The sequence below is a fragment of the Glossina fuscipes genome, unplaced genomic scaffold, assembly GCF_014805625.2.
Source record: "Glossina fuscipes isolate IAEA_lab_2018 unplaced genomic scaffold, Yale_Gfus_2 88, whole genome shotgun sequence".
NCBI classification, from domain to species: Eukaryota; Metazoa; Arthropoda; class Insecta; order Diptera; family Glossinidae; genus Glossina; species Glossina fuscipes.
This window is the reverse complement of record NW_023998442.1, coordinates 2,330,092-2,355,776: the sequence shown is the minus strand read 5'-3', so window position 1 is coordinate 2,355,776 and position 25,685 is coordinate 2,330,092. Positions and strand designations below refer to the sequence as shown.

General features: G+C 33.8%; 1 protein-coding gene across 1 annotated transcript; it reads left to right on the top strand.

Moving 5' to 3' along the window:
* Positions 1-1,701: 1,701 nt before the first annotated feature.
* LOC119638390 lies at positions 1,702-5,260 on the top strand. The gene has a single exon (XM_038035149.1). It carries the CDS (start codon positions 1,915-1,917, stop codon positions 4,555-4,557), a length of 2,643 nt encoding a protein of 880 aa, XP_037891077.1. The 5' UTR covers positions 1,702-1,914; the 3' UTR covers positions 4,558-5,260.
* Positions 5,261-25,685: the final 20,425 nt, after the last annotated feature.

Below are 25,685 nucleotides of genomic sequence, written 5' to 3'. Positions count from 1 at the left end.
TTTTTTTCTTTATCTTCTCTCCATTGCAGTTGAAGGAAAACCCTTGCCTTGCGACGTTATTTGCATTGAAATGTCTAGACATGGTTAACGGCTTATAAGATGCTTAAGGCGCACTGAAAAGGCTTTAACTCAACTATTACGTTAAACTATTGCTTTCCTATTCATCATACAAAATAAGAAAAAAATCATAAGAGCGGAACTATATGCGGTTATACATACATACAAGTGGTGGTTAGCCATTGAATTGAAGAAAAAAAAGCAAAAAAAAAAAAAAAAAAACCACTTACTACACTATATAAAGTCAGTTAGACATGGTGAAAACTGTGATGATGAGAATCGTTAATAAACAAAAATGATATGTGTGCGAATTAAAATAGATAAAAAGCACGCATAGCTAGCTAACTGCCGGGGGAATTACACAGACAAGCTGGCAAAACATACACAAAACAAAACGAAAGCACAAAAAATAAAATAATAAACAAAAAGCCAAGGCAAGAGAAAGTTAAAAAGAGAGAGCATCTTTTGTAGTTGTAAAGATAAACTTCTCGCTTGCTCTCTCTCTCTTTCTCTCTCTCTCTCTCTCTCTCGCGATATTTAAATCACTTATAAAGTTTGGTTAAACTATTTTTAATATTATTTCATATGATCCTCGAAACACATAATAATACCCGAAACAACAAAACTAATAAAAGACTGAGCGTGGGAACTTTTTTACGAGTGTATGGTGCACAGATTTTTCAACTCTCTAGCAGAAAAAAACAACGATAAAGAAATTCTCCCAAGAAATTATTAGATGAGAACCAGAAACGAACGAAACTTACCAAGCAAATCGTCATTGGTGGGTGTGTGACATGAGAGCTTTTCGTATACGCGAATCTAAAAAATAAAGAAAAGCAAAAAAAAATAAAAAATAAAAATAAATAATAATAAAAAAACCAATAAAAACAACACGGCAAGTCATTGCTATAAACGCACTTGAAGTTATATACGATCGCACTTAGCTTGCGAATAGCTGCGCGAGTATTGCGAGCGCATTTACAGAAAAAGATCGTTTGCTAATGCTCCAACAATCAGTTGTGCTTGAAACGCTTAATCGTACGGTTTGTAAGGGAGAAAAAAAGAAAAGCAAAATTGGCGCGATTTTCTAATTTAGCTGATTTTTGTTTTCTTTTTCATAAAAATCATTTCCAATAATCGATTGCAACGAAAAAGGGAAAAAAAAAAAAAAACAATTCAAAGTTCGTGTGGAAAATACTTTTAGTTGATTTGTAAAATATGATTGATTAATTAATGAATAACTTAAGCGTTTAAATGTAACATCAAAAAAAAAAAAAAATAAATAAATAAATAAAAGCAAAATACACATCCTTAACATTTATATGTACGAACTAATTTATAAACAAAAAATATGTTTCAATAAATTAAACCACAAGTTAAGTGAGTTATAAGCAAACTTCGTAAATAAAAAAAAAAAAAAAGCAAAAAAATTGTTAATAAAACACAAGAAGCCGGAGCTGAGAACTCTTAAGTAGTTACACCAAACTAAAAAAAAAAAAAGTGAAAAGCTATGTAACAATTTCTTAAACAGAATCCGGCCATAAATAAAGTAAAAGAGACTTAAGTGTTGTAACACAAAAATTTATACAAAAGCAAAATAAAGAAAAGAAAAAACATTTGTTTTCATTAAAAGACTTCTTTTGTTTTTTTTTTTTTTTTGAAGAAAAACAGAAAACAAGACTAAGCAAAACAAAAAAGAGAAAACAAAATATAGTTAGTAACTATATGTTAGTTTGAAATGTTAACCATAAAGAGAAACAAACTCGATTTGGAAAACTAAACCAAAAAGCCAAAACTAAATTCAACTAAACTAAACCAAAGCATTTATTTAAACATAAACGCATATTATGCTTAATAATGGCCATAGACTTTTTAATATTCGCTGTGCTCCTAATATCGTTTTTAATTAATTTTTTGGCTTTGGCTGCTTTCTGGGTGACACCCGGTCTACGTACAACGGCCAATCGTTTCACCATCAATTTGCTCATCATTAATCTCGTGGGATGTATTATCTTAGCGCCTACGCTATTTTTAAGTGGCAACGGAATAGATGGTCATAAAAATTCAACCGGTTCCAGTGAGTCTGCTTTCAGTTTTTTATCGTCATCAGCGTCATCGATTTCAAGCGATGACAGTATAGAGTTCTATTCGAAGCCAGGTAATCATCAAATCGTTATACGTCATAATGGTAAAGTGGTACAACAGGAAGGCATCATACTGCAATATAGCAATGTTACCGAATTTTTGATCGCAACTGGCGATGGAGGAGATGAGGAGAAAGCGGAGCACACTATTGAAACTATTTACAAATGTAATGCCACCTATTGTCATGAAGTTACTATTGATGAGAGTGGTGAGACTTTGGTTATTACCGAAATCGAGGAGAAGAGTTCCGATGATTTGCTTAAGGTTGTCAAAAATCATCATAAAAAACATCTTTATTTGCCGCAATTAAGCATGCGCCCTTGGTCAATTGATATGGCGGCTGCTTTAGGTGCGATGGGTGTTTTATTAGTAGTGGGAGACACTTGGTGTGCTATTACCGATCCTTTGCGTTATCATAGTCGTATTTCGGGTTTAAAATCCTGGATTCTGATCGCTTTAACTTGGCTAATGGGTTTGGTGTTCGGCGCGTTATCGGCCTTCCGTGAAATCGACTTTGAATCCGATACCATCGTCAACAAACATAAACGTTTCGTTATGGAAACTGCCACCTTCTTCAGTCTCAGCTCAACCAATAACATTTTTAGTATGATTTTTTCTTGTCTTTATTTTGTCATCATTATACTCCTGCCATTTGGATTCGTTTGTGGTATGTATTGGCGTATATTCAGCGAGGCTCGTGGTAATGGTTTACGTATGCGTCAAAATGGGTCATCGCCTTTATTGCAAAGTGCTCTGAATCTCACTCATGCCCATCAGGCAGTGACACAACAATATACGAACAGCTTATGCATGCATCGCAATTCAATTTCATCCAATTCTTCACATGGAGGAGGCCTGCAAATGCAAATTGATCTGCCAAAGCGTACATCGCCCGCCTGTCATAGACGTGATTCAGCTGCCAAGGTGTTACTGCCACCGATATCCGATGATGGACAATCGGATGAGAACGATACATTATCGGACGGTAAACCAAGCAATGAACAACGTCCTCAACACATTATACTAACACTGCAAACAGCCAGCGGTGAGATTAAACGTAATTACTCGGCCCGTCAATTAGAATTACTAGATACAACTTCACAAGACTTTTGCGATAATCATCACTTACCAGGCATACGTCAAGTGCATTCGTCGCCGAATTTGCATCGTACTGGTACATTACCTCAACTCGATGAAGAGAATATATATTCGCCTCATTTACTCGGGCGACATTTACCGCAGAATTTGCCTAGCGTGCATTCACTGGGCAAGCATACATTCCAGCAAACTAATGTCAGTACTCGAATAACGCATCCTCATTACCATCATCATCAGCAGCAGCAGCAACATCAACAACAACAACAACAGCAACAACAACATCACCTTCATCATCATCAATCGTTGCAAATACCTACCATACAAGCTTCACCAAAAGCCATTAGTTATATGTCTTCGTTGAGGCATCGCCTCTCGAATGCCTCCTCACTCTTCAAATATCGTGAAGAGTCAAGGGCGGCCCGTATAAGCATCTTAGTGGTTATAATGTTCCTCGTCTCGTATCTGCCTTACGGTTTCCTAGTATTACTGCAGAGTAGAGTACCGTCAGCAAATTTCGAGGCATCTTCACAGTTGGCGATCTTCATGATTCTCTTAGCGAACATGAGTTCGCCTTTCATTTTCGCCTACCGCAATAAACGCGTAAGGCGAGGTGTTAAAAGATTTATGCATTTGGAAGGTGTTTGCGGTGAAAAACAAATGCAACGACAAAACAGTAATAGTTGCCGTAGCAATAACACTCACAAATATAATGCAAATCTTAAACGTAATAGTAGTAAAATCTCTACATATTCCACGACGTCAGCGCGCTTTCTCACGCCGCAGAGTTCAGTGATTAGCAATGGTGCCGGTACATGTTCGGTATTGAATCACAATAACAACAATCATAATAATAATAATAATAACAACAATAACAACATTACTATAGGAAATCTAAGGCAGAATAGCAGTTGTAGTACAATTATTAACTTTGGTTTAACGAAAAACACTTACAGTCTAGAACACCAGAACACTACGGAAGATGAGACTGAACAAAGACAAAATTCGCTACAGCAACAGCAACAGCAACAACAGCCGGGCAGAACACGTCCGGTTTTGCAAAGAGGTATAACAATAATTGAACAAGTGCCACTACATCAAAGCAAGAACCACAACATTAATAGTAGTAAATTGCCCGTTAAAGACAAATTGTATAAATTGTTTTTTAAAAGTTCGCGTAAACAACATAGCAATTGTACGAAACATTTAACTACTACCCAGGTCACCATTCTCGATGCTGATGGACCAACGGAAGTATAACTTTAAGTTTTTAATTGTTTAAGTATTGTATAGGAAAATGAAAGTAAATGCTTTTAGAATGCTTTTCAGTGACAAACTTACATGCATAAGCACACATACACACCTACACACACACACACACACACAGAACAATAATCGACAAAATAAATAATTAAAAACATAAGTTCTTATGTATTTAAAGAGACTCGAAAAATCATAGAAACACAGTCTTTCTCTTTCACTCTCTCTCTCTCTCTCTCTCTCTCTGTGTTCTTTAGACAAAAGGTGGTAAGAAATAATAAAACTGAAGGTTTCAGTATATGATGTGATATGAATTTTTGTTTAGAAATATATACCCATGCATACATATGCACACACAAACACCCACACACACACTTACATGCATATATACATACATATGCAATAGATAGATTATGATCTAGTTATTAAGGAGACTACTGTAAATGTACAAAAATTATTTGCCATAAGTAAGTTTAGGATTTCATTTAAATCAAATACAGAGATAGACTGTGTTCAGCAAGGATATTAAGTGTGTGTTTGAGAATTTTTTTAATTTGTGTTTTTTTTTTTTATAAAAAATTTATTTTTAGTTTTAATATATTTTTATTTTTTTACTAAGAGTACTTGTAAAGTTCTCTTCCCAAATCAGTCATTCAGTACTTTTGTAGTTGTTAATAAAAATTAACACATAAATACCAAAAAAAAAAAAAATTTTTTTTTTTTTCAAAGTCATTGTAAAAATCAGTATATGCCGAACACATTCAAACACCTATACATAAACATCTTAGTATATACATATATGTACATGCTCGTCATTCTAGATGCGCCTATAAAGTATGAAAAATCATAAAAGAAAAAAAACAAATAATAACTCGAGTACCTATAAATGTTTTGAACACCTCAGAAAAAACTAAAGTTTTATTTTTTTTTTTTTATATACCAACAAAGTAAATAAAAAAAAAAAGAGAGAAAAAGTAAATGAAAATAAAATAAGTAAATAAACAAATATAAATATACAATAAAATGAATAAATTATTTATTATATTTATTAATATAAACAATGCGTTAAGAAAACTTATTTGTGTATAGAAATAATTGCCAACCAAAGAAGATAAACCAACTATTGTTTTGGCAGACAACGCAGCCAAATGACTTATTGAAGAATTTTCAAAAGCAAAATAAAAATGTATTTAAGAACAGAGTAATGAATTTATTATATCTTAAGGCGTCTTAGGTCAAATCTTCGATACCCACCCTATTTAAGGCGAATACATACATAGAAGAGGACAGACGAATGGAAGATATAAAAATTTTGGCTTTCCCTTTGCATTACATTGATTTTTCCCATCAGTATGTTATTACTTCTTACGCAATCTACATAGCGGAGAGAGAAAATTTCACCATGTGGGGTAAATACAGTCCCTCCCACTCGCGTAAAGTGCAACTAGAAACTTCATGTTCCTAAGAATACGAAACTGTCAAGCATTTAAAAACCATTGATTATCTCAGTGTTCGCGGGTTCAAACCTCACTTACGGGAGAGTTCACTTTTGTCGTAATTATAGGGAGCGCTCAGTCAGCAAAACCATAACAGTGATCGGTTGGGGGGCAGAGCCACTGCGGTGCTCAAATAGGGGGCATCCCCTGAGTGATTGGTCACATAGAAAAAAAAAACTTGAGATTTTTATTATAGTGTTTGTATGATATCATGTTTCCGAAATACTAACCAACAGTGACGTAATATTTTCAAGTTTGCTGCAAGACCTGATGGAGACGCGATTTAGAACGCCATCTTGAAGCCACGAGTTTCAATGACAAAATCTATACAAGAGCAAATCGCATAGTCGAGTAAAGAAGCGTCGGGGCTACCAAGTAGACAGCCATGCTGATCGGGCACAAAACGCTATGTTCTCACCTCTTATCCCCTCCCCTTCCACCCGGTGACCAACGCCTTTTTTTGCGGTCTCTGAGTGATTGATCAAATTAAACCAAGAAAAAGACGAAATTTTGACTAAGGTACGATAAACTCTTTTAGGCAATTTTTGATTAACCTTGCCCGCATTCCGCTTCGCAAAAATTTCTTTGCGGTTCAAAATGCATTTGCGGTATTTCGAATTTTATACGCTTAGCAACCAGAAACAAAACAAAAACAAGTGAATACCGCCCATCTAGTAAATTTTCTACCGTAATACAATGCTTAGCATTGCTTTTACATAAAATTTCCATTTTCTGAAATTTAAAGCAAAGTGCCATTACATAACCTCAAAAACACATCAAGTGTAATGTGATTCCTTTTTTATTTATTTTTTATGACTCAATCACTCAAGCAATGTTTTCTATACGTGCGTGAACACTGCATCGGTCAACGAGGAAAAAACGGTAGAAAAAGAGTAGGGTGGGAGATGTATGCGCGCGTTCGGTAAGTGTTACGTCTCGCTCGATCATGTATTCACTATAGAGCCAATCTTAGTTAAAGTATATTCTACTAGACGTGTGCAAATGCTTTGATGGTTAGGTAGAAAGGAAATTGGGACGCAGGCTCAGCCTGGGAGGTTTATGAATGTTTGACAAGTGTTAGTCGTTTTTTCTGATCAAGCATTGGGCTTAGAGCCAATCTTCACTAATGGATAACCTATCGAGTTACTAGTTGAATCCGGGTATACTAATTTCATAGTTGCGTTGCTCATCTACTAAGCCATGCGTCTATTTTATTTATATAAAATATTTGTTATAAATTTCATCTTCTTAGCTTTATTCCTTCCTTCTCTGTGCTTGAATAGTTTGACTAAAGGGCATATCCATCTGTAATATATGTAGAATAATAATACTTGTGGGTAATACGATATCTGTATGATATCATGAGCAGCCGAGAGGGTAAGAATAACGTCTACAAAGTCTCTGGGTTCGCGGATTCAACTCGCAATGCGGAAGGGTTTACGTTCGTATAGTGACTGCTCACTCAGTAAAGCTAGGCCGCTTTCCTAGCTCTTTATTTTTCCTGACCGTCACCGTATTGCACGGATAGGCGGCATTCTCTGAGTGATTGGTCATATAATAAAAGCAATAAACGGATATTAAAAATTGGATGATAAACTTAGTATGCATTCACGGTAAAGGTAGTGGGTATCGAGATATAAAAGAAAAAGCATTTTATCGAAGAAAAGAATAAGAAGAGAAAAGAATGAAAAACACTTTTAAATTAAGAAAATTTATTGAATTTTAGACAGTAAAAACTATATATATGTAATATTTTGCTTTCTTCGTCTTTTCGACTTAAGAATAATATATACAATACAAAGACCAATGCGGAAACTATTAAGTACCTTCCAATGAGAAAATATAATAGAAATGGAAACCATTTATAATTCAATAAAATTTACACAAATTACTTATATAAAAAAAAAGTTTTTATTTGTTTTATTATTATTTTTTTATTTTTATTATCTTGTATGTTTTGCTAAAACTAATTTTTACTTTTTTTAATTTTAATTAAATTCAAATTGATATGTGTCGAAATTCCATTCTAACTGATTCATAATTTGGTTAAGAATTTTGCTTTTTTTGAGGAATTTTTCATTAAGTGTTAGTTTCTAATATTTTGTAAAACATTTGTACATAAAATTCGGAATTTATTGGCAAATAATTTCTTTTGTTTCTCTGTCATCCGTTAAAAGGACCATATGAGGGAAATTTACCATCTTAGACTGTCATCAACAGGCAAGAGGAAGCAGAATAAATATCGCATCAAAAGCGCATAAGAGACAATTAAGAACATGTGTTCCTTAGAGGTCCATATTGGATATCATTATATTTTCATAAAATTGCCTGATTGTAAATTTCTTAGAGTTTTCGAATGTAGAAAAGCAAAGGGAAAGTGAAGTCTAGTACGCGACGAATGATTTGATTCTTCGATGCTAGCGATACCTTTACCTTATTCTGATTAATTAACTATTGCTTAGATCTTCCAGATGCTCTTTGGGTACCATTAGATCTGTTTCAGTCATCGATGACTATGTGCTTATATGCACTTTTAATTTTTTAGCTCAAATGTTGTGAAGCAATTGTTACGGGTACGATACGGATGATTTTCGACAAAATGCGACCGAAAAGCAGATGAAAGAACGGATAGCACTGCAGGTGGAAGGGATAGATAACCGTACAGTAGGGTAGACGAACTGATAAATAGGGGAACTTGGTGGGCGAATAGATAAGTGAACGGGCGAATGGACACACAAGTGGGAGACATTCGAACAATGAAGGGATAGACAAACAAAAAATTAAGCAAACATGCTCGAGCTTAAGACACAATTTTACGCTGGGTAATTTCGTATCTTACATGGGGTAATAGCCAATTATTACGGCGATCGGAATAAAGCCGACAGGTGTTAAATTATTTTAATTTAAATCAATTATTGTAATTGTTATATTGGATGTCGGGAAGTGTGCTTATTAAGCCTGTAAGCATAATTGAAACTAATAACTTGAAGAATACAACCAGAACAGACCGTCGGCACATTTAATGTCCACCTGGTACGATATTGAATTGCAAAATAAAACGAAGTTTTTATTTACACTGCTAGTCGTGCATTTTGGGAGCATTTATAATTGATTGCACAAAATTAAAAACTTTATTTACCAACTGCACCTTATTTAGAGTTAGCTTCTTACCACCCGTAATTTCATTCGGGAATTTTATTAAGGAAAAACTCAGGAAGCTCCAAAGTAATTGAACTGTTTATAGATCCGAAGCCATCGAAGAAAAGAAAGCTAGTTTTTTAAAAAGATCCTTGGACCGATTTTGCTCCAGAAGATTTCGCGAACCTGATGGAGAAACCATTTGAAGGTAACCTTGGTCTTACAGACATTCGTTGGCAACACTCATCTGAATGTTTGCACAATGTTCGCACATTTCAGCACATGTTGCATGTTTTGTGAAGATAGATTTCTAACTCTGAGCTCGTCTAAAAAGTTATATTGATTTGAAAATGAGTGAAATGTCTGAAGAAATACGCTATGTGATGTTTTTCACTGTAGAAAAGGTAAATACGCTGCAAAAAAAAGAGAAAATTTGTGAAATGTACGCTGTGCATGGGCCAAGGACACAAGAGTGGTTTGTTTGATTCTGTTCTGGAAGTTTTTATGCCAAAGATGTATCTCGCAGTCACTAAAAAAGTCGACGAGACTTTTTTTTTTGCAACAGATGGAGCAAGACGGGCACGTAAGCTGTCAGGATATAGCACAGACACTAAACATCAATCATGCGACGGTTTGGATTCGTTTGAAAAGAGCAGGCTACAAAAAGAAGCTGGAGACCGGGGATTCTTTTCAATACAACCTTTACTTATAATTTCTCCTGCATTCGCTGCAAAAAATTTGAATTATTCTCTAGGGCAAATAAATACATATATCCAGATCTGTGATTGGATTCGGTTTTGGTGCACAAATGTAGGACGTACTTTTTTAAACTTCTAACAATGCTTTTTATATTGCGGTGGAAGGTTTTCAAATCTGCACTAGCTTCGCTTTGAGGTTTAAATTACAGATATAGGGTGACTATAGACGAATGTACATGATTTTTACAAACCTTCAAACGAAGTGAGTCGAAAATTTCATGACATTCCGACCATTCCGACCATTTCATGCAGTTGACGACACTACGAACTTACTGATTGAAATTCATAAACTAAATGAAAGCTTACGAGTCATCTATTAATTAAATTACGTTGGTATGTTCGAGTAATCAAAGCAACAATGTATAAAGCGAACTTGAATATTTTATCTTGGCTTTTACGTGAAAGAAAATTCCAACAATAAACACCCAGGTGGTTAAACGTCCGATCTAATCGCATTAGAATTTGAAAGTTAAAAATGAAGCGAAAAGATAAGTGAGCTTCTGTCTTATGATGATGCCTATGGAAGATCCCCTGAAGCACTTAAGACTTTCTCCTTAGGCGGTTTGCATTCCATGTACAAATTTGGCTACTTTCGCTACTTTGAGTATAGGCCTTTGTCAAACTATGATTTCTCCATGTCAAAGTACACTCTTTGAGGTTCACGTAACAGCATAAGTTATCCCGCTGACAGCAGACTTCTTGCGGACTTCAATTAAGTCAAGCGGTATACATAATCAGGGCGTAATTTAAAGTACAAAGTTCTCTCCAAGCATGAATTGATCAAAATTTGGGACAGATTACTGAGAGATATCGCTGAGAGGAACAGCTGCCCGAAAATAAAAAGAAGAAAAAGCATTTTTTTTTTTGTGAGTGATCGTGGACCATGCATACGAAATGATGCTGACCAACTGACTCTTAACGATTAACATTAGTCCGAGGTGCAATATATATTAAGCTCATGCTTGATTTTACGGCAAAAAATTTATTTTTAATAAAAAAATCGCTTGAAATTAATTCCCTATTTTAATTAGTGTTATTATTATGATTATTACTACTTTTATTACTTAACCAATTAACTAGTGAGGGATGCACAGTCGTCTATTAATTACATTCTACCCCACTTGTGGTACAGAGTACATTAAGTTTCTCTTGATGTGTGTAACCCCCAGAAGGACTTAACACAGACCCACCTTTCATTATAATGATCGATCCAGATCGTCTGTCGGTCTGTGCCTGTGTTCAGCTTGCAGATCGTAGTCTTTTAAAATATTTTGACTCAGGGCATGTCTCCTATACGTGTAACACGATAATGGTCAGAAACGAGAGAGGAAAGAGAAAAGGGGAGGTAGTGCTCGTAGCCTAATGTGTGCGTGTCCTATCGGTGGTGTTAGGTCTTTACCGACTGAGCACTCACCATAGCTGCGATCAAATATGCTCTACCGCATTGATATTTTAACCCGCGAATATTGACTTGACAGTTGTGGTTCTCATCCGCGGCTACAACATAGGATCATAGTGTTCAATTTCAAATATTTATAATGAACATAGGCCCATAGCGGCAGTAAAAATTAACAATAGTAAGCTAAGATCACACACGTTTGTATTTTGAATTCGATCATATATAAGGACAAGGTATAAGTTTTGGCATTTTATCACCCAAACAAAGAATTGTATCAGGCGATGTGTTGTAGAGACATGAACGGTCAACCTTGTCCGACTATAATGATTTTATTGGTGTTGTTATTGAACTTGCCATATTTCTATTGGCTGATGATCACACTTCTTACGTATAGAAAGCTTACATATTGTATATACTTGATAACTGGACGATTTTTACGATTACTATGGGACGGACATCTGTTTATAAAGGGTTTTGATGATATTTGACAAGCGAAATTGAAAATTCCTCGAAACAGAAACAAAGCAAAGCAAAAATCAATTAATATTCCATTTTATAGCAACATAGCGCTTAAAAAATTGTTGTCTAAACATTAAAAGAATTGAAAGGGCTTAAATTGATAGGTAGACCTCTAATTCAGATTTGCTGTGCAGCAATGATACTTCCAGCAATAGCGTTGCGTATTGCTTGCTTATAACTGAAGATTCAAGATTTTACAGAATTATCCGATAAGTAACTGCTGTTGGCGATTCCTTGGACTCTAACCAATGCTGAAAGAGGTATGCAATGGAGAATGGATGTGGCTGCAGCGCAATTTCGGCTCTACATGCACTCAGACTATAGGTTGAGAATACACAGGAGACTCGCGTATGACATCAAGAATGCTCGGTAATAATGCATACGGTTTCTCTTATTAATCCAGTCTCCGTATGTCCATCTGTTCCTTATTTTTTTGGAACTGTCAAATTCGCCAAAAACAAGATCTGACAAGTGAAAGCCACATATATTTTTAGAGTATGAAAAAAAAAAAAATATTATATTGAAAATGATAATAAAAGCTTTTAATATTTTAATCAACACCTCGCTGACTTAAAATAGCTAATGTTTCGAAGTTCGATGCAAAGTTGAAGTCCAAAGACCAAAGTAAAGAAAAGGTCTATACAGCGCTTTTCCTGCAAGTAAGTGGCATCCAAACCTCTTCAAAGACACAAATAAGGTTTTCAAAAGCTTAGCGAGGAGAGGGGGGTATCAATAAATAAGTTAATGTACTTATAAGAGAAAACAAAATTAAGTTTTGTCTAAAAACGAAAATATGCCATATGGGGATGAGCGATGAAACGAAACTCTTTCCTGGAATATGATTGAATTAAAATTCATCAATTTGTCGTTAATTAAGCCCGGTATTATAACATTTGTCGATACTTATTGTTACGCTATCGACTATAAATATAGTTAAATATGAAAAGCAAACACTATGTAAATGACTTGACAGATCTCAGTCTCAAATATTTTCAAACAGATCTTATCTTACACGAGTGGAAATGTTGTTTTTACTTTTCTGTTTTCTTTTCATGTTTTTTTTTTTTATTTTTTTCTTTTTTATTTACTTTAAGTAAACAATAAAAACCGGTAGCAAATCTTTGTAAAATCACTTCAAGTACACATGTAATAGACTTTGTTTTTTAAACCGAACCAAGCCAAGGCGCTCTTTCTAACAAACGCCAAGAGTCGAATGTTTACTTAAGTTTATTAATATAAGCCGGTTAGATATCACAGAGAAATGCTACAAAATTATAATTGTTTGCAAACATGCCACATTCTGACTTTGTATTAAGTAAGAGAATTAATTTTTCTTCATTTTTTACCCCTCAAGCCAAGTGATTCTTAAATTGCAATTTTTTTTCTTTAATCTTTTATGAGTTTTTTCACTAAATTTTAGAAATTGAAAATCTACCAAAATATTTACTTATCTTCAAGCAATTTTAATGCGATAAAAACAAAACCATAATCAGATTACATTAAAACTAAAGATAGTCCACTATTTTCAAATACATAAAGATGAGATGAAAAGAGCAAAAGGATGCAAACGTGAGGACTAAAAGGATAATCGTTTTTATCGCATAAATCTACTAATGTTGCGCGGGGATTACACCTGATTAGAAGAATTCAAAGCAAACGGGAATTATAAAGAAACAAGTAAGAAATTTATAGTCGGTCGTCATCGAATCTTTTATAGCGGTCACCGTTATTCTAAAAAAGACAAAGATGTAAATAAATCAGGTTTTGATGCTTTATAATATAGAGTTGGCGCGGATGATCTTTTCTATGTTCAAAACAAAACTTTTTGCCGCATAGGCATGTGGGCGTTGTAAGCGCATCCTTTGAAAAGTTAAGGTCGCTTCGAAATTCTATTGGATGTTTGTAGGCGATATATTCATTTTCGCTAAGGGAAAATGTTTCCCACAGTTACCACACAATTGAGCAGACGGACAGATGGACAGACGAACAGACTTAGGTGCATTTTAAATTTGAAACCGGCCAACAATTTATATACTTTATTGGGTTTTTGAAGCTTGTTTCTGTGCATTATAAAAGTGTTGAAAAAATAGACATTACACAGACGGGACATACGGAGGGACATGCTTAAATCGACGTAGGATTTGATGCTGATCAAAAATATATATACTTTGGAAGATTTACAGCGAACATTAACTAGATGGACAAACGGACAGATGGACATACTTAAGTCGATTCCAAATTTGATACTGATCAAAAATATTTATACTTTATGTGGTCTCCGACGCTTCCCTTGCAAACAGTTTCACGAAATGAGTACACCCTCATTCTTCGGTGATCGGTATAAAGACAAGTAAAAATACTCAAGTGGGCCGGGAGTGGGCCAGTATTAAATGACGTACACCTCTAAACATTTATTTATATAACGACTTTTCAAAATAAGGCTTTATGTAGGAAGTGGATGCAAAAGTGGTTTGATACGAATCACTCACAATCGCGTTCGCGCCTCCGTCGTGTCGAATCGGAGCATCAAATTTCAACAAAATATCTCACAAATAGTGTCTTGTAGACATTACATAGGACGGACAGATTGACAGATAAGCTTAGATCGATTCAGAAAGTCATACTCAATCGATCGATACAATAAAAGGTTGACCTATCTTAAGTATTTCTGGATGATGCATAGGTACGCACAACTTAGTATACTCTTGCGCCACAAGTGGTGTAAGGTATAGCAAAAGTATTGACCAAACACACACTCCCATCCCCCAACGTATAAATTGCCTCTACGGCCAAGAGTTGCATGGTCTCTTTACCGACCTTTTCTCATGTGGAAAATATTCCCCTTACAGAAGAAATTATAGATTTTCAAACAATTAACGAATTTCCATTGAAACTTTGTCTGAAAATACAAGATATCTCTAATAATCGCTTTTCAAAAACTTGATTAAAGAAAGTGGTTGCAGGTTCAACTTTTATTAAACTTCATTTTCAATAACAGAGAATATCCCGTCGATAATAACCATTGACTTCGATGTGAAGCCGATAGTTTCTTTTTGCGCCAATGAGAAGATTTACCAAAGATAATGCGTCGACAGGCATACGAAAATGCGTAAATCGATTCAAAACTTTTTGCTAACCAAGGGTATATTACGCTTCTTTGGAACTCTGAAGTTTCTTTGCTCATATCGCAAAGATGTTAACCAAATGAATATACGTCCATTCTTCCGGGTATGGGACATAACCAAAAAAAGTATGCCCGAGAAAAGTACATATATTTTTTCATCATCGTAAAATTTTTGCATACTTTCTATCCTATGAAGAAAATATAGAGTTCAGGTGACTTAGAAAATGCGAACCTTAAATAGCTGATTTGAAATTTAAATTGTTATACAACCATCGACTGCATCGCTTATGAATATTAAAAAAAAAAAAAGTAAAAGTAAATAATCAGTGATCTTATTCAATGTTTGCCATGATCGCGAATTATAATTATGAAAATTTTGTTGCTCGGTTATCTGTTTTCTCTGTAGAGTGTTTAGGTTAAAAGTTTAAAGATTTTTTCGAAAACATATTTCTTTACTTTTATATTAGCTAACGATTTATTTCCTTTTAGAATTTCCGAGCACAAATTTCGCCAAAATTTGCTAAATTGTTTAATTTCCTGAAAACTGATACATTTTGCAAAGCTTTCGGTCGATTAAAATAAATTTAACTTTTACACGCCATTTCGGAATGCAATAAAAATAGCGTTTAACAATTAATAATAATAATATTAAAAATTAAAAGAATAATAGTAAATAAATAAATAACAGATGTAATTAAAGTCAATTTAAAACTTTATAATTTATTAATCGCGTGCACTCTACACAAAAATAAAATAATCAAAAACACATTGTTTTACTATATAGAGAATAAAAAAAATTCAGAATTAACACAAAACGCAAACTATTGTCGTTTTGCTGTGAAACTTGGATATCCACTACAATGTTTAGCTTATGACATCAAATCGCGTTGCTATACCTATAAACCAATTTAGACAAATATTCAAAATTATTAATAAATTTTTGTTTTGTTTTCTTAACGACAAACATAATTGGTTTGCTTTTCAATGGAAGCAGAAAAAGTCAACGTAACTTTATCTTTGGTTGCGTGGCAAAAAAAATAAACATAAATATTTCATTCGTCTTTGGTCAAATTTCTGTTACATATTAACGCATTACCGCCGCTAATGCCGCTAATTTTTGCAATAAAACTTCCTCTGATGTCGGATGAATTTCGAAATAAATATAAAGAATTTCCATGATACTTTTCGAGCCATTCTCCACTAGTTTCATTTCCCTTATCCCTTGTACAGAACTTGCTCTGAAACTTCTTCTAAAGACGTTGTCAGACTTATTCCTTAAAATTTTGACCATTTCAGGTTGATTAAAAGAGTGATTAGACGTAACTAAGCCAGAATTGAACAAGTAAGAAGATTGTGATTGGGCTAGGCCGGCTATTGGATACCTCACACCGGTTCTTTACCCGTTTTGGTAATAGTACACCAAAAGTAACACATTATTTTCATGCAAAGGTGTACTTTTTATGAAAGGCCGCATATTGGAGCAAACCTTGCATGCGGTGGTGTTCAAAAAATAGAGGTACGCTGCCCAAACTCGGTAAAATTGATATTTACGTCAATTTACTATTACGAACTACTTTTCATAATTAAATATTAAAAATTATTCTTTTTATAATGTAAAGGTTCAGTTTTCGTAGAAACTGTTGTAGGAGAGGTAATTCTAAAAATACCCACAGCCAGTCGAAAGTATTCACACCAATTTAGTACTTGGCCACTTTTGTTTGGGGAGTGCTCGAAAAAGCAGACCGATCCAAACCATTTTCAAGCCTTTGCGTTAAAACATGCCAGTGTACCAAATTTAATCAAAATTTCTAAAAAATTGCGACTTGTAACTTGAATAATCAGGTGTGCAGAGAGATAGACGGACAGAGGACTTAAAATAAACCGTGGGTCTATTTTAACTCCTTCCGAATATTACATACGTCCGCGCAAAATTAATATACCATATTCCACAAGTGGTGTAGGGTATTAAGATGCAATCCTCCGAAAATTGTAAGTTCAACGAAAGGCATTGTTGTGTTGTGCAAACGGGATTTTCCTGATGTTGAACGAAATGCACATTTTCGTGCGCACGACAGATAATGTGTTAAATGCTTGTCAAAGATATTTCATTAGATAATCGAATATAAATGAAACAAACACAGTTTTTTTCGATATGCAACACATATCGTGTAGTAAATATTTAGTGTAATAGTAGAAGCATTACATTTACAAATGAATTCTCTGTAGCTTTACACCGGGCGACAGCCCGTGTAAACAACTGAAGCTTGTACCATACGAACGTCAACATCGATGTTATCTACAACTAACGGATAAGACAGATATATTTTATAAAGCAGCCGATTTCAACACAGTGAACTTACTCGTACACTTATTATTTTGAAACCAATTTTTACGCGGCCAAACCAATTCCAAACTATAATCGTGGAAACAGAGTTCGCTCTGTTTCCTTAAGGTTGTCTGGCAACTGCGCGGAAACCTTTACGGAGTACTATCTCTGATAGGGAGTACTATTTCTGATACGAGTTTACGGAAAGTACGAGGAGAAAACGGTTCGATTTCTTCCTCTTACGGCTAATGATCACTCACAACGCCAGAATACGCCTATTACTCTGATTTAGTGAGTTTATGAATTTAAGGATATATCTTATGAGAGGAATATGGAGAACTCAAATGAAAGTCTTACAATTTCGAGGGCCAATTTAGCAAACATGCGAAATAGGAAAAAAAATTTATAGTTAAAACTATTTTTGTAAAGAAATTTTTACTTTATCGTTAGTACGTTAACGTTTACGTTAATCGTTAGTAATTGAAACAAACGGACCTATAATGGCTGATGGGGAATAATTCGCAAGATTTTCATTGCATATTTCCATGCGTTACAAATATCTCAAAAATTACGTCCTCTAGGTTGAACACAAGAATGTGAGATGGACAGAGGGACACGAAAGTTTGCATCGATTAAGAAAGTGATTCTGAAGTGATTCGGAATCGATCGGCGGCCCTTTTTAAAGTCCTTTGGGTAAATGAAGAGGAATATGGACATATATAGTTATATCGATCCCCCCTCTCCTAAGCTGCCCTTTATCTGTTTCTAATCGTTACAAACATTTGACAAATTTAGTATACCCTCTATGATAATGGTATCGAAATAAAAGAAAAATATACCTCATTAGTTTTAATTAACCTTGGAAATTGAATTTATTTGCTTTATTTATTTCTTTCCTTTATATATACATATATATATATATATATATATATTCTAGTTCGAAGAAACGCATGCAATTTTGTGTTCATAAAAATAAAATCGTTTCAATAGATCAAAAAAAAAAAAAAATTATTATTATAAAAATTTTTTATTTCTCCCAACAATTCTGTATATCTTTCTCTCTCTCTCTCTCTCTCTCCAATCTTTCTGAGCCGCTATCTAAACATATTAATATCATTTTTTTTTGTACTTACATGAAACCCGTTAAAAGTTATTGTATGAATCTGAGTATAAAATATAAACAGCAAGAAAGTACTTACATTATCAAAATGTTTAGTAAATAATACAAAAAAAAAAAAAAAAATAAAAAAATAGAAAAAAAAGAAGAACAAACAGAGCAAACAGATGATACTTTTAAAGTAAAAATTTATTTGTTTATTCCGGCATAGAAACAACAAAAGTAGACTAATTAATCATACAGACGTTTAGAATAGTTTTCGGACATCAGGAAAAATATGCATACAAGAGAAAACAAAGAAAAAAATTCAAAAACATTTACTTTTGTTGAAAATATCTTGGTATATGTGTCTATTAGGGAATTTAGACTTAATATGGCTTAAAAATTTTTTTAAAGATTAGCTTTAAAGAAATTAAAAAAATATATTCTTTACTTGTGTCTTTAACCTATTGATAACAAGATGTGCTGTTAATAGAGAATTTAATAATTAAATTTTTAATATTTGCATTTTTTTTTATTTATATTGTTAATTAAATTTATTTATTAGTTGTAAGAAAAATTAATTTTAACTTTGATTTATTAGAGACAAACTCTCGAAGTATAAAGTAATAAAAGATAATTATGGCTTAGAAGGTGAGTCACGTTTTATTTATTATTAGAATATAAGAAAACGGTAAGTGCTCAAAAACGAAATAGAGATGGCATTCAGTTTAGTCAAAATCTTTCGATCTCATCACTTATTGCTTATTTTGTGATAACATTCTACATAAGCGGTCTTCTCCTCGCAAGAGAACCAAACATAATAGTCAAGGTCCAGCGTATTTTATAATAATGAAGTAGTACTTCAACACTGTTCGGTACAGTACTAAGGAAATTTACTTTGAAAATTCGACCTAAACAATGAAATATTTGTCCATATGTGAACCATTTCAATGGCGTTGCGGTTTTCTCAACCACCTGCATAGAAGGAACCCATTTGCTTAAGTTGACCTCGTCGACCGATCTATTTTCTTTTTCTTCGTGGCGGATTTCGTAATAGGAAGTCTAAGTAAGTAAGAACATTACAGCTGGGCAAAGCCGACTATTAGATGCTCCACGCTATTTCGTTTAATACATTTGTTCACTCGATACACATTATTTTCACGCCAAGGCACACTTTTCCTGAACCCCCGAATATTGGAGGAACTCTTATATGCGGTGGTATCCAAATGTAGACCTATATGGTCCAAATTCGGTAAGGTTGATTTCTATGTCAATTTACAGCTATGAACTCATTTTCGTCATGAAACGTTAAAAATTATTCCTTTTCATTATATATAGATTCAGTTTTCGTAGGAACGTTTATATGAGATAGGGTTCAAAAATTGCCTGGGCCGAATCAAATGTTTCATACTAATTTAGAATGTCCAAGTAGTATTACAGAACGAGTTGTGTCAAGAAATTTTGTAAGTTACAATTTTTTTCGATGTAGCGACTTTTCCATATAGGGCGTTAAATAAGGGCTGTCCGAAAAAGCCTACAAATCCAAACCATTTCCAATAGCGTTTGCCTGTACACAATTTCATCGGATTTCCCCAAATTTGCAGCGTGCAATTTAAGTACAAGAATATAAAACGAGCGGATAGACAAGTAAGCTTAGATTTATTCAGATTTACTCCCTCAAAGACCGACCTATCCCATTACCCTTCTGTACATTGTACGCATCCACACAAACATTATATATCCATGCATTACAAATCGTAGATATGAAGATAAGCAGGAATACAGACATATATTACTATATCCACCACGATATTAACACTAAATAAGAATGTATGCACCTTCTTGAGTTTCTGCAAAGTCTGCAAATTTTAATTTGAATTTTCTCTATTTTCTCAGATTCTTATGCAAGTAAAAAATTTTCGAAATATAAACATAAGACGCATGAGATTATTTTTTTAAATTTACAAAATAGTTCTTAAGCATTGATCGCATCGCGTGTTTCTGTAGATTTTGTAGACTCTGTTTTTTAAAATATTGCATCAGACAAGATCATCGAACTGATCCTGTTTTTTTTTTCTAAAAGTTTTCTTAACAACTGATAAGGTAATCGACAATACATTACAATAATTCATTTTATATTTATACATGATATTAAATTTGTCACTTCATATGCAACGCGCGTACATCTATTGTCCAAATCGAAGTAAATCTTTACATTTCTTAGAGAGATTAGAGTGAGGTACAAAATCTATCTAATTATTCAGATTGCAGTCATAATAGAGAGATGAGGTGAAAAGCGTAAAAATAAATTTATTCTGACCGGAAGTGTGGTCAAGCACTTCTACTAAATATCACTAGCTGAAGGAAGAGGGGTTATTGACTCTTTTTTTTTTCTTTTTAGGCGATAAACACAAAATCTTTAATCATTTTACTTCTCCGTTTATTGTAAATGGAAATATTTCACTTTATGCCATTTTTTTATGAAAAGGAAATTCATCACCTCCGCTATTGTAAGAATCAGACAAAATTTTTAATGCCTTTAGAAAGCATATTTATGCTATCGTAGTTTTCATCAGATGAATTGTCTAAATGGATTTTAGTATTTTCCTCCTACTGTTCATTCAAATTGACTTTGAACATATTTTAGAGCAGGATAGAAAATTCTGTGAACGTCCCACCTACAACTGCTTACAACCTATACTCCAGAAAAAAGCAAGCACATTGTGCGGGACTTTTGCGATCAATCTGCAGCTTTTCGGGGCAAATTAGAAAAAAAGCACAGGGTAGGGTGCTACTTAGCCGACGAGTATATTGACTTGTTGAAAACGAAAGTCGGTGGGAGGTCTATACCATATACTTTTACGATCGATTAGGTTAACCGTCCTCAGAGCATTTACTTTGCAAAATAAATAAGGGGCAATAGGAAATTATTTGGGTTCTCTCTTGGTTTTGATTTTTTTCAAATTATGCTCGCAGTAAGAAAGATTATCTGAATGACAAAAAGTGGGCAAGTTAGTATTGCTTTGAGATGAATTTTACACTCTCAGATCGTTTAGCTTTCCATTTTTACCGAAATCCGCTATTAAAGCGCTTGTGCATACTCTCATTGAAATTTCAGATACCCATATGGCTGCTAGAAGTATTTTATTAGCTACTGATGGTAATACCAATAATTGAAAATTTTGAAATTGTAGCGAGACTGGGTTAAGTTTTGTACCCTATGCTACTGCAAAGGACGAGAACTTAACATAGATCCACGTCTAAGACCGTAGAAACGGTTATTTGGGAGGAGGGTCAAAAATCGCCAGATGCGATTCAAAATTTTGATGTACGGAAATATTATTGTTCATGGAGTTTGGCCGGAAAATTTTGACGACGAACTTTTAAAATAAAACTTCATATGGTAATCGTAAAAATCGTCCGGTCTAATCTATTTTCAACAGACCACCGCCATTTAGCCGAAACATTTAGGTGTACGGAAGAGTCTTAAAAATTATAATTTTTAGATTGAGTAGACACACAAGCTTAAAACGATTTACAAAATTAGTTTGAATTCCTCAATACAGAAAAGTGGGGGTTTGTTGTAAGACAAGGTAGGGGTTACCCGTACATCTCCCCAACTTAATGTAGACTGTGTCAAAAGTGATGTATAGTACTGGGTGCCTTGATCTAAGCCGGAACGTAAGTAGCACTGTAAAATGTTGAGCAAACTGTGACGACCCCATTTGAAGTCATTATCATTAGCTATACGCAACTGCCTAAATTATCACACTTCAGCGCGCACAACATAGTTTCTTTGTGATTTGAATCGGTATAATTTTGCGGCGAAAAATCGGTAACTTTACTTTTCCTGTTTAATTCCAAGCATAGTACCGTTAAATAACTCTGAGAAATGGGTGATGGATGAGTTACGATACCCGAAATTCAAACCATTGCGATGCAGATTAGGCGAACCATCAGCATCGACGATAAAGCTGAATATCTACAATGACTCAATTTTTGAAGGACTAGTTGGGCATGATCTATAATGATTTGTTCCAAGCTGTTGTCGCTGGTAAGAGTTCTCAACAACTTAATACAGTTGGGACGAAAAACAGGAGCAATATGCCGAAAATCATGATATCGTGGTTTTTCAGAATTAAGATATGTTGGCCTTGCTATATAGCAAGACTCAGGAAATGTTTACAGCTCTAACCTGGAATTTCTCACCGTCCACCCTGTTCCAAGGAAACAATGCACTTTCCGAATCGATGCCCTAATGTATTTTATCGAACGTCTGCAAGGATTTCTTCTGAAACAGCCGATGGGCGAAGGTCATAGAGCGTACTTTTAACATATAATTCCTCTATTTTTCTTTAAAGAAAAAGGCATGGCCATATTAACTTACGCAATACAAAAACTATATATTTCCTGATTCTAAAATTTTGGATGCCGAACTGTTCCCGTTGACTTTTGCAGCATTATCTGCAATTGGTTTTACGCGAATTGCGATTTGTAGTCGCATCGGCGAACAGATATCTTTTGTAAAGATACTTTTTAAAATTTCCCTCCTTTCACATCACTTTATCCAAAGAAGGTATAGCTGTTAAGTATTTTGTAATATAAATACGAAAAACTCTTCAAGTTTAAGTTATGTTACGAAGTTTTTTACTTTTAATAGCATCTTCTTTATGGCTTCGCATTAAATTTTACGTGATCATATAACATGTAAATGTAGATATTAAAGCACATGCTTGCACTTAATTTATTATAATTACAATTGTTGGCATGTGTGCCCGCAGCCTGAATGTACTCTTGAATTAATAATATTATCTAAAGCACGTACAACACCTTCAAACATATTACCTTGGGAGTCGCTCTTCTTCAGATTCAATTCTTTCATTAATCAGAAAACAGATGATGTATAAATTAAGTGAATTTAGTGATGAAAAGATATTAATCAGAAACAATTTTTCTGTCAAACGGCAAAAACGTATTCTTTACAATGAATCAATCTTCTGACACGTCAGTTCTTCAAATTAATCTGCTATCTCTTCACACCCCACACCTCTTTTGATAAAAGGTAAATAAAGTTTGTGCGGACGCATGTGACACGCAGAAATGCTTAAAATGGAGCCACTTTTTATTATGCCGATACTAAATCCGTCTGTCCGTCCGTCTGTTTACGTAAATTTGTATTCAAAATGGTTTGGATCGGTCCACTTTTTCAACCACTCGCCATATAACGTCCTATTTCGAAAAGTTATTGTATGGAAAAAATCTGCTATTTTCAAAATTTATCGACAAAAGTGGCTAAGTAAGAGCATTTCAGGATTCTAAATTAGTCTGAAAAATTTGAACCAGCTAAGCCAAATTCTTGACCCGCTTCTCACATAAAATTGATGTTCAGATAACAAAAAGATGACAATAGTAATTTAAGATAAAAAAATTTAACTGCACCAAATTTGGAACATCTCCTACCTAGCTACCCTAAGAAGATTTTCACAAGAAGTGATCCTTTACAAGGCATAAAAGTATACAGTTTATTAATTTAACTCATAATAGTAGTTTGATATAAAAATCAATCGTGCTTAGTTTTGAACACGTTCCCCAGTTTTCGCACCTCTTCGACGCGAACATTCCTGCGAAAAATAAACCTTTATATGCAAAGAGATCTAATTATTGATATATTGTGATAGTAAGTTCATATAAAAACAGGATATGGTTTTTGTGTTCTATAGCAAAAATAAAATGTATATTAGACAATATAGTGTAGGGTATTGTGGGGTATGTTTTCACTTGTTTTTTCCCCTTATTTTGTTCTCGCCAAAAAGTGTAAACTGATAGAGATGCCACGCTAATGCAATTTTTACGTTCTTATGGCACTTAGACTGCTGGTGATATCCTCTTTTAGTGACAAGGTATTATTTAAAGAATTAACTTTTATTATGATTTATAACTTCTTCAACAGTTTCCTAACATCTAGAATGATGTGAAGCGTATACTTTATATTTGAATATGGAAGACCAATTTACGGCGGACAGACTGAGGACTAAAAAACCATGTTTTTAATACATTTTAAATCTTTGAAGTCGCTCTCCTCTAAACTTGATTTTTCAACTGCAAGGATTTTAACATTTTTTTCTCGAATTTTTTATATCTTTAAAAATTTAATAAAAATTTTTTTTTTTTTTTAGAAAGTAAATATAAACAATAACTATTAACCAATCACCAATCACAGAAAAATCAGCATTTGTCAAGTATTCTATACCCTTTTATAGCTGTAAACATATAGGGTAAATCAATTGTTTAAATTAAATTTCAATCAGTTATGGCTCGAGTGTTGCCACTTTTTTAATATTTCTTAAAAATTTTTACTTGTTTTAATACATATAAATATATGTTTACAAAACTTCTGAAGCATTATTGTTTTGCTGGCTTTCGTTTCATCTCACAAAAATTCCCACAGAAACACTTTGTGGTTTTTTTTAATTGGGACATGGATGGAACCCCTTAATTCAATTGATTTGAAAATTGAAAAACGAAAGTGTTTGATCTTTTTTTTAAAAAAATATTTTACCAGAGTTAAAAGGAATAATATACGTGTAGAATTATATAAAAATTCATGTTTTCTTTTTTTATTTTTATATATTGTTAGTTCACCATGTGTTCTTGCAAAAATATTTCGAAACATCTTTTAGAGTATTTCGTTATTTTTGAATGTTGTATCTCTCTGTCGATGGCTATACTTCCACGCTGTTCGCAGTTTCACGATGATAATAGAATGCGTTTCGTTTGTACCGGTCTTTATCCAAGAATTTTAAAAATTTTTTACGCTGACTATATGGTTAGTACTGGTCTCACGTACAGTGTTTTCAGATCCCATTCAAGGCCTCATCACTATCTAATAGCGCATGGTCGCAGCAAAGTTTCTAATTGTAGAGGATATCTACAGGTATATGACGATCATCAATTTCGCTGTAATAAACGCAACATTTCGATAACGACAGCGAAAAACCCGAAATTATATTGTTTAAACCATAGGCTGTTGCTTGCATATCAGTTGCTTGAAAATTGTGCTGAGGGTAGGCATCCGGTGCCATGGCAAATCACGATGCAATATTCGGATACAAAATATGTATATAATGGGGTTTATATTCCACCACTAGACATCAATTAAGACGAGTAAAATTTCTAGTTCTTGTATAATTATTTGCACATTTTTATAATACTATGCATGCATTAGTGAGACGTAATGATGTAAATAAAAATGATTTATCATATGTTTCA